This window comes from Lynx canadensis, chromosome B4 (genome assembly GCF_007474595.2).
Source record: "Lynx canadensis isolate LIC74 chromosome B4, mLynCan4.pri.v2, whole genome shotgun sequence".
NCBI lineage: Eukaryota > Metazoa > Chordata > Mammalia > Carnivora > Felidae > Lynx > Lynx canadensis.
The window spans coordinates 25,839,338-25,856,598 of NC_044309.1; the positions used below are offsets into that span (position 1 = coordinate 25,839,338).

At 39.8% G+C, this 17,261-nt stretch overlaps 1 protein-coding gene across 5 annotated transcripts in view; it reads right to left on the reverse strand.

Moving 5' to 3' along the window:
* Window positions 1-17,261, reverse strand: part of MPP7 (membrane palmitoylated protein 7) — a 294,359-nt gene that overhangs the window by 164,056 nt on the left and 113,042 nt on the right. For 4 of the 5 annotated variants that reach the window (XM_032593849.1, XM_030321167.2, XM_032593848.1 and 1 more), the window contains exon 3: window positions 14,788-14,906. In XM_032593849.1, coding sequence (XP_032449740.1) covers window positions 14,788-14,906 — 119 coding nt within the window. Of the gene's footprint in view, window positions 1-14,787; window positions 14,907-15,113; window positions 15,197-17,261 lie in introns of those variants that run through there. The other variant, XM_032593850.1, reaches the window with a different exon arrangement.

Below are 17,261 nucleotides of genomic sequence, written 5' to 3' on the forward strand. Positions count from 1 at the left end.
TTACCCAGCCTCTGTCCCCAAATCCAGTGGAGTTGACACCAAAAGTTAATTGCAATCTATTCTAGATTTGGGGACACATATTCCTGAAATACTGTTAAAATGGTGCCTGGGTCTCCAAGGCAGGCCATAAAAGCACGTTTAAATGGATCGTATGAAACTCCACCTCAGCCTGGAGTTTTCTTTAAATAGAATTTGTGTCCCTATACACCGTTTCACACAACTGAGAGAAGCATGGACCTAGCCTCTGCACGACCTGCCACATCCCATTCCATCCTGTCCCTACTCCCTTTTTCCATCTGTGTCCACAAGTAATTGTGGCAAATGTACTTTGAGAACCAATTCAGAACGTAGGGACCACGCTTGTGGCCCAAACGCCATCCCGGCTACAAGACGTGAACTACTGCTTGCCCTGGCATTAAAGCAAGGGTTCCCGAAAAACTGCACAGTCCAGAGATTGGTGTGATAAAGGGAGGTGAACCAGGGTACTGGAAGTGTAAACACAGAGTTGCCCAAGCCAGTCACTTCCAGACACATACGATCGCCTGTAAGATGACATGGCGAAACCTAATAAAGTGGGGCGCCTGGGGGTCTCAGTCGGTTAGGCATCCGACCCTTGATTTCAGCTCAGGTCACAATCTCATGGTTCATGAGATCAAGCACGGTTCCACTGACCGTTAAGATCATGGTTCGTGGGGCTCTACACTGACAGCACGGAGCCTGCTTAAGATTCTCTCTTTCTCTCTCTTCTCTGCCCCTCCCCTGCTTGCGCTCTCTCAAAATAAATAAATAAACTTAAAAAAAAAAAAAAACGAATAAAGTGGGAGATGCGTGTCTCTGTGGCCCAGCAAACCCACTGTTAGGTATACTGGCTAAAGAAGCTGGATATTTCCCCACTAGAATTCCTAGTCTCTGGAACTGGAGAATCACAGGAACCACCTCCACAAGGAAAGGGAGAAAGTTACCGCCTTCCTGATTCCACCCAATTCTAGTGCATGAACGGTTCTCCAGTGTTTCGAGGTAGGAAACACCCCACATGCATTTTTACAAAGTGAACAGACTCCTTGTAAATTAAACGATGAATAAATGCAAATTGAAGAGGTCTGTTCTGAAATTCAGTATATTTGAACAATCGTTTAAATCTCACGATTTAACTCTCAGAAGACACCGATCCGTTACGCTGAACACAGGCTACAGTAGGACACAGAACACGGGACACAGTAGGACACAGCCCCGTGGAACATTCACAAACCTGGCTTCTATTCACTCATCCCCAGTCCCACGCAAATCTCAAAGAAGGGTTACATATGGCCTCTGTTTTGAGAGTATGAATTACAAAGGCAACAATTTACCCAGGGTCTCAGGAATTCCTATCTTCGGCAGACTTTACATGTTTCTGTGCCTGAAAAAATGTAAACTATAACGTAAGAAATAACTTTGTCTGGCTCCTCCAACAGAGCTGGCTGAACAATTACCTTTGATTGGCCAAGGAGCTTTACCAGCTGCTGATACCCAGTTCTCTACTTTGTCAGACCAGGTGGCCATGGATCATTCGCAATGTCTGGCTGTCTTTTCCTTTTCCTCCCACCCAAGGCAAACAGTATTTCAGAGTCAAGTAACATAACCTCCCCAACGGGTTTACTCTCTGAACCTAACACCACCTCTCCCCTCTCAAACAGCACAATTTGTTTCTAACGAGCCCTGTACCCACAAGTATCTTATAAAATAGGTTTTCAGCCTTGAATCTGATTTACTACTATGAAAATATCACCTTTCCCCCACCCAGTACGATGCTTTTCATTGCTTCTAGATTAAAAGAAAAGAGGAATCCAAAGTGCCTGCACAGAAAATCAGTTTATAAAACCACTGCTCAAAACGTGATCCCTCTTTTTTTTTTGTAGCTTGACTGGATCAATTATCTGGGAAATAACTCCTTTCCAAGCAAGTCTCATGGTGCTAGTTATTAAGAAAATTGGAATTATTGAAAGATTAAGATCACACATCACCTTCAAATTGGCTTTTCATTTTCTAAAGTTTCCAGGTTGGAGATATAAAATTTTCTAAGTATATTCTTGTTCAGAGGTTGCCTTCTGAGCATCTATTCAAGACTTATTTTTAGACCCAGACTAAGAAGACTTTTACTTTTAAAACTCTACCTAAATTCACAAATATTAAAAAATTTACAGATTCGCATTGATATGGAGATTTAAAATAAACGCCCACTAATTTATCCACCATCTCTTATGTCCACTGGTCAATACTCTGCCCAAGATTTATCAAATGTTTCATTAAAAACAAAATTGCAGGACATCTCGTTAAGAAGAGAAGCTATTTCCAATTCAAGTATAATTTGGGAGGGAGCTGGTGTTCCAAATACACAGAGAACTCGTTACAAATCAGTAATAAAATAACAACCAAATTAAAAGGTGGACAAAGAAAGACTTTTGGTTTCAGTTCAGCTAATTAAGCCCAATGAAAGTCACACAGCAAACTGCCACTGGGAAATCAGCAAGAACAGGGGAATTGAGAGATTCGTGGCCAAGATCAGCTTAGCAGAGGCAAAAGCTGCTGGAGCCAGAAAGTTGTAGGAAAACTTAAATGGTAGTTCATATGCATTGATGGTGGCCGAATGTGGACTAGTTTGAGAGTTAAAAACTCCTGAGACCCAGTTGTCAAGGAGGCCTCTGCACTTTCCTCCCACCACGTTCTCATGGTGAAGACAGGAGAAAAATCCTGTCTAGTATTTCAAATAGGAGAATGGAGAAATAACCGTTTCTTTTTAGTTTATTTATTTTTGAGAAAGAGAAGGAGAATAATTGGAGAGGGGCAGAGAGAGAGGGGGGGAGATACAGAATCCATACATAGCAGGATCCAGGCTTCAACCTGTCAGCACAGAGCCCGATGCAGGGCTCAAACCCACAAACAGGGAGATCGTGACGCTTAACCAACTGAGCCACCCAGGCGCCCCAAGAAATAACCATTTTGAAATGCATAGGCCAAGAGCCTTCTCCATAGCAGAGGCCTGCCAATTAAGACAGGTTGCTTTACTAGAGCCCTATCTGACCTGGGGAAAAAAACAATGAGGTCAACCCCAGCCCCTACTAGCCTTCTTGTCCCAACTAAGGAAAGAAAGAAAGAAGAAAACAAGAAGCTAGGAAATGCTCCTGAAGGTCACCAGAGCCCAGGGACTCAGGTCCACTAAATAACTGACATTTAATCATGAGATCACAGAACAACTCACCACCAACAGGGCTCCAGTGAAACAACAATAGATTGTAACTGAGAGCTGCACAGCACAGACTCCCGGAGAGCTCCTAAGGAAAGCCAGAGAAGGGAGCAGGGGAGGGAAGAGACACTCAGGTTTCTGAAGTCTCTGACACTGACAGCTAGAGCAAACTTTAAACACAGTCCAGCTCCTAACCAGATTAACATAAAAACTCACACTGAAAGCCTAACTCCGTCAGCTTCTATTACCCAATACGTTATGTCCAGCTTTGAACAAAAAAAAAATTTAAGACATGATAAAAGACAAACACAGTCTGAAGAGATAAAGCAACCATCAGAACCAGACTCAGACAGGACACAGATTCATGGAATAAATAGGGAGATTAAAATAAGTCTGATTAACATGTTAATGGCTCTAATGGAAAAAGTGGACAGCATGCAAAATCAATGTATAATGTAAGCAGAGGGATGGAAATTCTAAGAGAAAATTAAAGTGGGATGCTAGAAATCAAGAACACTGCACCAGAATTGAAGAATGCCTTTGATGTGTTCATCAGTGGATTGGACATGGCCAAGGAAAAAATCAGTAAGATTGACAATATGTTAATGGAAATTCCCAAAACTAAAATGCAAAAAGGAACGAAATACCCAAGAGCTGTGGACAATACGAAAGGTATAACAAATACATAATGGAAACACCAGAAGGAGAACAAAGAGAGAAAGGAGAAGAAACATTCAAAGTAATGATGGCTGAAAATTTTCCAAAATTAATGATAAAAATTATAAACCACAGATAAACCACAGATCTAGGAAGCTCAGAGAACACCAAATAGACTACATGCCAAAAAAAAAAAAAAAAAAAAAAAAATCTACACCTTGCATTAATACTGAAACAGCAAAAACCAAAGATGAAGAGACTGAAAAAAAGCCCAAGTGGGGGGAGGTGGGGAAACACCTTACCTACAGAGGACAAGGATAAGAATTACATCGGACAACTCATCAGAAAGCATGCAAGCAAGATGGAAGGGGTGTGGGGGAATAAAGTGTTAAAAGAAAAACTCACCACCTAGAATTCTGTATCTGGTGAAACTGTACTTCAAACATGAAGGAAAAATAAAAACAAAACACTGAAATGAGCAAACATAAGTTCAAGGTATCTGGTGCCCAGTAGACCTATCTAGCAACAAGTAGTAAAAGAAGCTATTCAGAGAGGAGAATGATAGAGGTAGGGCACTGAGAGAAGGAATAATAAATATAAAAAAAATGTTTTCTTGTTCTTAACTGATCACATAACTTCAAAATAGCAATGTGCTGAGTTATTTAAAAATATGAGTGAATGGATTATTCAATGTTATATGTTATTATGCAATGTTATAAAGGATGGAAAATAGGAATGGGGAGTAGTTTCTTACAAGAAAGAAATTTTACTACCTGTGAAATTGAAAGTGAACCTAGATGAGTGGTAAATGAATGTAGCAAACTCTAGGGCAAGCACTAAAAAAAAAAAACCTTTGTAAAAAAGTATACTGGAGGGGGCGCCTGGGTGGTTCAGTTGGTTGAGCATCTGACTCTTGATTTCATGTCATGATCCCAGGGTTGTGGTATCGAGCCCCATGTCAGCCTGCTTAAGATTCTCTCTTTCTCTCCCTCTCTCTCTCAAAACAATAAAAATAATAAAGGTATAATGGATATGCCAGGAAAGAATAAATTGAATCATATAAAAAGTCCAACTAAAAGCAGAGAGGGAAAAGTAAGAGAGGGTGATAAAAATATAAAAAGAACAAGTGTAATGAGTAGAACTCAGTTGCAAAGATGGTGAATATTAACCCAACTACATCAACAATGACTCTAAATGTGGATGGTCTAAATATGTCAATTAAAACAAGAGACAGAGAGTAGATAAAAAGGAAGATCCAACTATATGCTGTCTACAAGAAACCCATTTTAAATATAAGTCACAGGTAGATTAAGAGTAAAGAAATGGATGAAGATAAACCATACGTATATTAACCACAAGAAAGCTGAAGAACCTATACCAATTTCAGACAAAGCAGATGGCAGAACAAGGAAAACTGTCAGGGATAAAAGAGGGTATTACATAATGATAAAGGGGTCAGTTCTCTGAGAACACGTAACAATCCTTAATGTGTATGTACCTAATAAGAAGAGTGTCACAATACATGAGGCAAAAACGGGACACCTGGGTGGCTCAGTCAGTTAAGCATCCGACTCTTGATTTCAGCTCATGTCATGATCTCACAGTTCGTGGGTTCCAGCCCAACATGGGGCTCTATGCTGACAGCATGAAGCCTGCTTGGGATTCTCTCTCTGCCCCAGCCCTGCCTGCACACACCTGCTTGCTCTCTCTCTCAAAATAGTTAAACTTTAAAAAAGAGAGAGAGAAAGAACTAAAATCAATAATGTAATAAGCTTCTACCTTAGGAAACTAGAGCAAGAATTGCGAGGAGAAGAAAGGAAAGAATAAAATAGCAGAAATCAATGGAATTGAAACGGGGAAACAATAGAAAAAAAAAACCACACAACCAAAAGCTGGTTCTTTGTAAAGATTAATAACACTGATAAACCTACAAGCAGGCTAGTCAAGAAAAAATGAAATTAGACACAAATTACTATTATCAGAAATGAAAAGAGGAGTCATCAGTATGGATCCTATGGACATTAAAAAGATAATAAAAGATAATGAACAATTCTATGCTCTCAAATTTGATAACTTACATGATTTGCACCAATTCCTTAAAAGACACAAGTGACAAAAACTCTCACACAAGGAGAAATAGGTGATCTAAATAGGCCTATTTCTAATATAGAACTTAAATTAACAATTAGTAACCTTCCAAAACAGCAAGCTCTGAGCCCAGATGGTTTCACTGGTAAATTTAAGAAAAAAAATTATACCAATCCTCAAACTCCTCCAGAAAAAAAACAGAATCAGAAGGTGCATTTCCTAACTCATTCTATGGGGCCAGCATTACCCTATTACCAAAACTAGAGAAAAACATTACAAGAAAGGAAAACTACAGACTGTATCTCTTACGAACAGAGATGCAAAAATCCTCAATAAAACATCACCAAATCAAGTCCAACAATGTAGAATATGAATTATATACCAAAACTAAGTGGGTTTTTTTTCCAGAAATGTCATATTCAGAAGTATTAATCACATCACATCAAGAGGATAAAAAAAATACGATCATATCAATAGATGCAAAAAAAAAATGCAACACCTATTCATGATAAAAACAATCAGCAAACTGGGAATAGAAAAGCCTTCCTCAATTTGATAAAGAACATGTAGCAAATACCTAGAGGTAACATCATACTTAATAGTGAAAAACTAGACTCCTTCCACCTAAGATCAGTAACAAGGGAAATAGGTCACCTCTCACCATTCATATTCAATACTTAGCTAGAAATCCTAGCTAATGCTCTAAGACAGGAGAAGGAAATAAAAGGCATACAGATTGGGAAAGAAGAAGGAAAACTGCCTTTGTTCACAAGTAGCATGATTATCTATGTAGGAAATCCCAACGAATCAAATAAAAAAAACTCTGGGAACCGGTAAGTGATTATAGCAAGGATTCAGGATGCTACCTTAATGTACAAAAATCAGTTATATTTCTATGTACCTGTGTTCTGTGAAAGAGAGTTATATGCAAAACAATCTCCACAGGCCAAAGATGCTATAAGACCAAAAAGGCTGACAAGCCCAGCTTGATGAGAGATGGGTTTATTAAGAGGACTTATGGGCAGAAGCGTGTCTTGGGTGGCTGTAACATGAGTAGGTCTCCACAACCACACCTCCACTAAGAAACTGGGAAGTGCTGGGGGACCACCCGGGAGAAAATGTTTGAGAATCATTATCTTATCTCCAGAGCAGATGAAGGACATTATGACACTATGCACCAAGGGTGTACTTAAGGGTGTGACTAGGCAAAAAGAAAGAATATGGGAGGGAGCTGTGTTCCAGAAGGCTTCAGATCACAGACAGCTGTCAAGACAGATCTGTCCAAGACAGCCTTGAACTGGTTTACACAACTATCAATGAACAACTGGAATTTGGGAATTAAAACCGAAATATCATTTACATTAGCCCCCAAAACAAAAACTTAGGTATAATCTAACAAAATATGGACAGAATCTAAATAAGTACAAAAACTCTGATGAAAGAAATCAAAGATGATCTCAATAAACAGAAATTCCATGTTTACAGACAAGAATCCACAATAGTTTTATGATGTCAATTCTTCTCGACTTGTTTTACATATTCAACACAATCCTAGCAAGTTATTTTGCACATATGGCAAACTGATTCTCAGGTTTATATGAATAGGCAAAAGACCCAGAATAGCTGACATAATACTGAGAGGAACAAAGTCGGAAGACTCACACCAACCAACTTCAAGACTCACTACACAGCCACAGGAATGAAGACAGAGTCATACTGGTAAAAGAATAGATAAGTAGATCAACAGAACATAACAGAGCCTAAAATAAAACCCACACAATTACAATCAACTGGTCTTTGACAGAGGAGCAAAGACAATCCAGGGAAGAAAGGCCAGTCTTTTCAAACACTGATGCTGAAAACAACTGGATAATCACAAGCAAAAATTTGAAGCTAGACACAGAAGTTACACCTTTCACAGAAATTAACTCAAGGTAGATCACAGAACTAAATGTAAATACAAAACTGTAAAACTCCTACAAGATAACAGAGGAGAAAATCTAGCTGACCGTGAGCATGGCAATGAGTTTTCAGATGCAACTCCAAAAGCCCAATTTATAAAAGAAAAATTGTTAAACTGGCATTATTAAAAGTAAAAACTTCTGCTCTGTGAAAGACACCATTAAGAGAATGAAAAGACAAGCCACAGATTGGAAAAAAAATATTTGCAAAACACATATCTGATAAAAGACTCATATCCAAAAAAGCCAAAAAAAAAAAAAAAAACCCAAAAAACACACAAACTGATAAAACTCCAGGGAAAAACACAGCTCAGTTAAAAAATGGGCAAAACATCTGAAGAGACACTTCTGTAAACCTAAGACTGTTCTAAAAAGTAAAGTCTATTTTTTCAAAGGAATCCAATGAGCAAAAAATGGGCAAAGAATCCAGAAACAGACATTTCTGCAAAGAAGATACACAAATAGCCAACAAACACATGAAAAGATGTTTAACATCGTCATTCACCAGGGAAACGCAAACCACAACAAGGAGGTATCACGTCACACCTTCTAGGAAAGTTAGAAGAAAAAGGTCAGGTAAAAACAAGCGTTGACAAGGACACAGAAATCAGAAGCCTCACACACTCCTGGTGGGAATGAAATGGTGGGGCCACCTTGGGAAACACTGTGGCAGTTCTTCAAAATATTAAACGCAGAACTGCCATTTAACCCAGCAATTCCACTCCTAAGTAGGTACCCCCCAGACATGAAACCATGTCCACATATAAACGTATATATGCACATTCTTTTTAAAAAATGTTTAACGTTTATTTATTTTTGAGACAGACATAGCATGAGCGGGGGAGAGGCAGAGAGAGAGAGATGGAGACGCAGAATCCGAAGCAGGCTCCAGGCTCACAGAGCCCGACGCGGGGCTTGAACTCATGAACCGTGAGATCGTGACCTGAGCCAAGGTTGGACGCTTAACGGACTGAGCTACCTAGGTGCCCCCGTATATGTATATTCTTAGCAGGATTATTCATGATAGGCAATAGGTGGAAACAAGCCAAATGTCTAACACTGTATAAAAGGATAAACAAAACTAGTATAGTCATACCATGGAGTACTATTGGGCCATAAAAAGGTATGAAGTATTGTACATGTTATCATGTGGATTAAGCTAAGTAACAGAAGCCAATCACAAACAAATCCACATGTTCTATACTCCACTTACATGAATTATCCAGAATGGGTAAATATAGAGACAGAGAGTAGATTAGTGGTTGCTTAGGGCTGGGGTGGGGAAGGGTAGGAGGACACAGGGATTAGGGAATGTCAGTTACCTGAGATAGGGGGTTTGGGGAGGTGATGAAAATATTCTAAAACTGACTGCGGTGATGGCTGAACAATTTTGTGAATACCCTTAAAACCATTGTGCATATACTTTAAATGGGTAAATTCTATGATATACTGTAAACTAGATCTCAAAAACGCTGTTATAAAAAGTGTTACCATCTAAATATCAATGGCTCCCAAACAGTTGCCAGATTTCACAAATATAAATACAGCATGGTTCATACTTAGACTAAAAAAAAAAGAAAAAAAAATACTGTTCATTTTGAGTTCAAATTAAGATGGAGGCCTTGGATTTCATGTGGCAACCCTACTCCCAAATCTATTATCTCCAACCTAGAACATCATTATCCTCAATTCAAGATCTAGGGGTCCAACTATACAGTAGCCAGTTCTCTTTGGTTATCCCCCAAATATCAAATGAACATATAACTAAAATCACCTTTCTTCTGAGGAGAGATTCAAAATACGTTAAGAATTGGTAACTTAGGGCTTATACAGATCTCCTGGAGCCCTCTCCTAACCCCTGATGGCCTGGCATAAACAAGCTGGTGGTTGGATTAGGGGTGTGGGGGTGTCCGGGGGCAGAGGTCAGCAGTTGTTTACCAAGGAAGGGGAAGAAGTTTCCGTATGTTAACAAAGGGCAGGCTTGCTGGTGAGGACAGGCTGAATATCAGCCTCCCTTTCTCCACACTAAAATCACCTCCCCTCTCTCACATCCCTTCCCATTTCCATAGCACACTAATTTACTTCTTAAAAAAAAAAAAAAAAATGATAGCTTCATTCCCCTGATTTAAACCTCTCTATGCACTGGGTCCTACTGCGTTGGGATAAAGTCAAAGTCATTCAAGAATGGGTCTTGGCTTACCTTCCTCGCCACACTTTGCATTGCTCCCCACACCCTTCCTTACTCCATGTACCAGCCCAGAGAACCTGTCAGTCTCCATCCTAAAGGCACAAGGCTCCATCTTGCCTGCAGGTGTTTGTGTAGATTATTCCTTCTGCCTAACCCTGCCAACCCCCCATAAATTCTTACTTGAGCAATGCCTAGTCAACATTCAAGTTTCACCTTAAAATATCAAATGCTCCATGAGCCTCTGGATCCAGTGTTGAGTTAGGCACCAAAAAAAGCTCTACACATAAAATGGGATGCCTGGGTGCCTCAGTTGGTTAAGCATCTGACTCTTGATTTTGGCTCAGGTCAAGATCTCACAGTTCCGTGAGTTCGAGCCCCACATCGGGCTCTTTGCTGACAGCGCAGAGCCTGCTTGGGGTTCTGTCTCCCTGTCTTTCAGCCCCTCCCCTGCTTGCTCACTCTCTCTCACGTGACTTAACCACAGAACACTGTAACTGCCCATCCCCTCGTCTATAACCCCTCTGGGAGACTGGAGACTGCAAGCTAGGGACTGTCCAACAGAAAATGGTAGCCCTATTGGCTCATACAGAGTGTGGCAAGAGTAAGAACTCAACAAAGACAGGATGATGAAAACATCAAAAGTTAAAATTATGTAACTAAATGTTGTAAGGGTGTGGTTGAGTGTTATACCATTACTCTTTAAGACCGAAATCACAGAAATACAGTAATTAACCCACATTAAAAAACTTTCTTGGGGCGCCTCGGTGGATCGATCGGTTGAGCATCTGACTTGATTTCAGCTCAGGTCATGATGTCATGGTTGTGAGATGGAACCCCGTGTTAGACTCTGCACTGACAGAGTGGAGACTGTTTAAAATTCTCTCTCCCTCTCTCCCTCTGCCCCCTCCCTTGCTCTCGCTCTCACTCAAAAAACAAAAACAAAAAACTTTCTTAAAAATAATCAACATGTGTTTTGTTGAAACAATTTGGAATCCCAAAAAAAGCTGCTACCTTTTTTCTCCTGCTCGTACACGTATATGCAACTATTTAAAAGGGTAGCGAAAACATCCGCAACTATTTAACAAAAACTGTGATATTCTTTTCCTGGAAACCGAACACAATTGTGAAATACAAACAAAAATTTCTTGAGGAAACAGAAGTAACAACCTTGTTTAAAATAAACATTTAAGCAAGTCTTTATGCCGTATCTTGTTCTAAATTAAACTTAGGGACGCTTGGGTGGCTCAGTTGGTTGAGCACCGGACTCTGGATTTCAGCTCAGGTCATGAGCCCAGGGTTGTGGGATCGACCCCAGTGTTGGGCTCCAAGCTGACTGTGGAGCCTGTTTGAGCGTCTCTCTCTCTCTCTCTTTCCCCTCTCCCCCTCCCCCTGCTTGTGCTCTCTTTCTAAAATAAAATAAAAAATAAACTTAAACCAGATTACAAAAACACATACATCACAAACAAGTAAAATAAAATGTAAAGAAATCTCAACAGGAAAAAACCACAGCGGTAGAAGATAAATTTAGAAATGAGATAGGGACACAAACTGTATGCTGCACGGTTCTATTTGTACATGATGGGTCAAAAATGTGGCTCTCAGGGTGCAGGGGTGGCTCAGTCGGTTATGCGTCTGACTCTTGATTTCGGCTCGGGTCATGATCTCACGGTCGTGAGACTGAGCCCCACGCCGGACTCCGTGCTGATCGTGGAGCCTACCTGGGATTCTCTCGTATCCTCTGCCTCTCCTCGGCTGTCTCTCTCTCTCAAAACCGTGGCTCTCTGCTTACTGGTGGTCTACCACATTCACTGTGTCATGTGAACACTGCTATCCTTGTCATAGAGCCACGGCTTCTCTAGGATATTTCCCACATCTTCTATCAGGACCACCTTTCTTCAGACACTTCTAAAATCTCATGCTCACAGTCCTGATTATCCACCTCCTCAATTTAGGAGTTTTTCTTTTTAAAAAATAGCTGCGGCTAACACTCTCTAGGATCATAACACTTCCTTTCCGGTGACAAGCTCGTAACTACAGTATCCCTGCCAGAGCACCGCTCGTGACCCTAACTAAGGTGGCATGCCATACCTGTCACAGGCTGTTAACGCCAAACTGCCTCTTCTTAAGCATATTTCACGTTAGACCAGAAAGCTACGCGTATTTAAAACCGTACGATGTTGTAACAACCATTTTTTTTTTTTTTTTTTGTAAGCATAAAATAGGGTGACCGCTATGAAAACTCTGTGCTGGAATAAAATCCAGTTTTGCCTATACCTAGCTTTCAATCACATCCCGGCAGCTACAACTTCAGGCAAAAGAGCCTAACATCAAAGCACATTTTGATTCACTCTGAAACACATCTTGTCCGATTCCTTTTGCTCTACCAAGATTTATGGACAAAAGCTGGAGGCTTCTATCCTCCAATAGAGGCACTTGGAATACAGTTAAGCAGACTGTTCCAGTGTTTAAAGTGTGATCCCATGAGCCTGCCTCCTGGAGGCATTTTAGACTTTACATACTTGAAAATGAAGAGAATGGGTCAGTCAAAGGACACACTCGAGGTGTGCATGTGACAGAAGCTGGGAAGGGGGGTAACCAGTTAGAAACAGAGAATGGACTGGGGGGGGGGACACTGTAAACCTTACTTTAAAAATACATTTTATAGTAATTACTGAAAGACATTTGCAATAGTACACATGTTACTGTGCTATTTAAATATTGGCCACGTCAACCTGGAATTAAATTCCATTCGCTGTTTTTAATAAAATCAGACATCAATAACTGTATGCTCCCTAACCACTTGTTATTCGCATTTACTTTGAAAAACCATCTAGGCCTGAAACTCAAAAGCTAGTGTAACTAAGATTTTTTTTAAGTTTATTTATTTATTTTGAGAGAGAGAGAGAGAGAGAGAAAGCGGGGGAGGGGCAAAGAAAGAGGGGGGGAGAGACAGAGAATCCCAAGCAGGCTCCACACTGTCAGCACAGAGTCTGATGTGGGGCTCAAACCCACAAACCATGAGATCATGACCTAAGTTGACATCAAGAGTTGGATGTTTAACCGACTGAGCCACCCAGGCGCCCCAATAACTAAGATTTTTTTTTTTAAACATTAGTGTTCTTTTAATAGAAATCATACCCATCTCTGTCATTACTTTTTGGTCCTTTACATACTATGATATTAATTTTTTTAATACTTAATGCCTGCTTATACTTGCCAAACCGATGTAACTATTCAGAGAACTAAGCGCTTCACTCTTTTATCTGAAACTCGCAAACGGTCTTGTCAACAGATACCACAATTTCCATTTTAGATAGGTAAGGAAACTGAGATAGCAGCCACATCACAAATGCATGCATTGTTTTGGGCAGGTCTATTTAATGATTAAGGGGGTGATGAAGTCATTTGAAATCCGTTTTATTCCACCTAGATCAAATCAATTTGAACAAATCCATAGGTATCTAACTTCCAAACATTCCACACAGGAATATTTTCATGATTGCCTCTGGAAATCATAAACGTCATTCAATTATAATCTCAAGAGCACTTCTGACACACCCCAACAGAGTAACTGAACTCCCCCAAATTTTTCAGAACACAAAGATAAAGATACCTTGGCGATTATATGAAAACTAAATGAACAAAGCACGCTAGTCTTTACATGTATTGCTAAGAAGATGCCACTTCTCAACATTTTCATTTCTTGAGAATTGCCACCTCTTGAGGCATGCGAATTTCAGCAGATTAGACAAAATGTATTAAGAATTATTCTATCCTGTGAAGCAACAGCACTTCAGAAGTGGTTCATTTTCAAACACTATGCATCAGTAAAAGCCTTCTATCACGACCAGCAACCATAACAAATTTAGCTGAATTCAGTGTCGGTCCAGCTGGAGCTAAGGCATCAGAGGGGTCCATCTCCTACAGACTCAAGCGGGACTCACAATTTTTTTCAGCTTGAGTTAAATGAAAGAAAATGCAATTCATATTTCCAGAAGCAAAAGTGGCATATTTTCCAGTAAGCTTCTTGTTCTCATTTTACTATTTTAAGAGCTCTGATCACTCCCAGGGTTGCTGTGTGGCAAGATCTCATTTCTGGTGGCTGATCAATTTCCATGGCCTGATGCTTCACCAAAACCGTCTCCAGAAACTGTTTTTACTCGCATTTAGCATCAGGATATTTATACACAAAATACCATTTCAATGGCGTTGCACCAAAAAAGAAACAGCTTGCTCGAATTTCAGTTGACTTTGTTAAAGGAAATTATTTTAAATTAATGTGGCTACTGAACCACTGCCATCCTTAACCTCAGAAAATATATTCCTTCTAATTTTTGCTGTGAACACTTATTTATTCGAGTTAAACTCCAGCTCATGACTGTCGACCATAAAGAGTCTAAACCTTCCTGCTACTATTTCATATTCTTTTTCTAAACAGGGCAAGCACATGTTTGCTGCATTAGTATGCACAGCGAGATCACCACCATTAAGTGAAATCATCTATATATTTTTGGTGGGATGTTTAACAACTTCCACGCCCGTCAGGGAAATGGAACAAGGCTGTTTTGTTTTCAGACAGCAACAATTTGATCTCTGGTTTACTAGATGGCGCTCAACATATTTTTCCATATGTTTTTCCGCAAAGAGAATCTGACATCAGCATGGTTTACCTTTACCAGTGAATGCAGGCTTTTTTCACCAAACATGTCCCAGAGGAAGGTCAGGTCTTCCTGGCTATCCACATGTGGCTGCAGCTGGGCTGGCAAGGCAGCCAACAGCTCATACAGACCTATAAAACGAAAATAAAACACAAAGCGTAATCTTAGAGTGATCTCATTAATTTCGCTTTAAGGTGTGTGTAAATGACAGCTGGAACATGTCGTTTTTACTGGATCTGTATTCTGGGCCATCAAGCAAAACACTTCTCCAAAGAAGCCAACGAATCTTTTGGATTTTTAAATTCCACGCAAGTGTGTATCAACAGGCGAATTTTTACCTTTGAATTGTCAACATTCTACAGCCGTCCAAGTTTACATAACCCGGGACAGAAAATGTCTACAAACGTTCAAGAAAAAAAAAAAAAAGAAGAAGAAGAAGAAGAAGAAGAAAACGCATACATTCCTTTCCTTAATCGTTATTACATTTCCCTCAATGTTAGCCAAAGAGTGAAATGAGTCATGAATAGGAAAAACTTCCTTAGAAGAGCAGAAAATTGATAGAGTGGTCCATTAAAAAGGTTTTGTGGTTTCCAAATAGTTCCTAATAACATATAGCTTCAAAAACATTTGCATTATCTAACTTCCAAAATCAAGTTCTAAAAAGTGAGACGGATTAAACCACACTTGGTGTTGCCTTGATGTCGTTGCCCATTTAAAACGACGACGACAAGCTACACAGAACTCAGTTGAAATCTGACTCTAATCTGAGCGTATGGGATACCCCCTGAAAGAGTTAAGGTCAAAGACGGAGGTCACTGGAGGCACTGCTCACTAGAAGCTTCCTTGGGGTAGACAGTAGCACAGTGTTCCACAGTAGCGTACTGCATAAACCATCCATCTCCTTCAGGGGCCGTCAGACGCCTGTCCAAGAAATGTTGCGACAGTGCCTGCCCAGGACTCTTCAGGGAGGTGACCTGGCAGAAGTCAGTATCAACTCATAGCACATGCTTCACTTTCCAGTGGGATTACATGAGGTAAAAAGGACAAACTTCCTTTTATTTCTGTCTGCTGTCTACAAAAACACCAAGACCTCCTGGGATCTACAACACACGGGACTGTTGTTATTCCTGCTCTGAATAAGTGCTGTTGTTCATCAGAGGGACAGCTTTACAAGATATTTAACTAGCAAAGAATCGTAAACTATGGACTGCTGATTAGTATACCTATTATCTTCCAAGAGCATTATAGTATTCTGATAATCAATGATAATTCACAACCAAATGTATGAGTTTTCACTTGGAATGTCAGATCTGTAACTTGAGAGATTAAACTCAAACATTCCTGGAGCTGTATGTGGCCAAAAAGATCTAGGATATCCCAGGAAAAAAAAAACAAAAACAAAAAACAAAAAAACAAACTTACCCCAAGTACATTCTTAAGTATTCTTGATGGTTTATGTTTATTCCCTTAAAAACCTGGCATCTTGCCTGAACTAGCTCCTATTCATAATTTAGGAGAAACATTTTTAAGGTGTCTCAACCTAATTCAGTGTATAATATAGGTCTCACTTTACACAGATACATACATACCCACAAAGTAATGACAATTGCCAAGATCTGTGGTTAAAGTCAGAGGTTCGAATTTAAAATTATGTAAAGAGAAGGTAGAATTTCACTATTTTATTATTGATTTCAGAGGCAGTAAAACTAGTTCCTCACTCCTTGGTAATACGGTTAGTTTAACTAATGGTACTAATTGAAATGGAATATAATTTATGAAGTACAGTTGTTGGGGGAGGTTAAATGAGGTAATATATTAGAACAGTCTCTGGCACATGGTAAATACTCAACCTGTTCCGTATGTAACTCAGGGAGCTTCGGCCATTGTTGTTATTGATTATTACTGTTAGTCGTCATTACTATTATGGAAAAAGCAAAACTCTGGGTCAAACAGACCTAGATTCAAACCCCAGGTCTATACTTCATTATTTCACATAACTTACCTAAGCCTTGTTTCCCTCACATGTTGAAAAAGAGACAGTCATCTGCACATGTAATAAACAGAAAAAAAAAAACACACAAACATGCACACGTACACAAATAAGTGCATGTGATACAGGTGAAGTCTGAAGGTTAATGGATTCTATCAGTGACAACTTGCCCACTGTGATTACTATAGTTATGCAAGAGGTTACCACTGGAGGAAGCAAGGTCAAGGGTACGTAGGATCTGTATTATTTCTTACAACACGTGCATACACAATTACCTCAAAATGAAGTTGAAACAAAAGAAGATATTATCATAAATACAACTGTTATAAGAGTTGAAGGGAACCGTGCACATGGCAGCACTGAGCCCTGTGGCTGGCGCAAAATACGCATTTGATTTAAATACACACACACACGCACGTACCATTGCAATGGTTCAAAGTCAAAACAACAGAAAATGTAGGTATACGTTTCCCTGGACACAATGCCAGACTCAGAA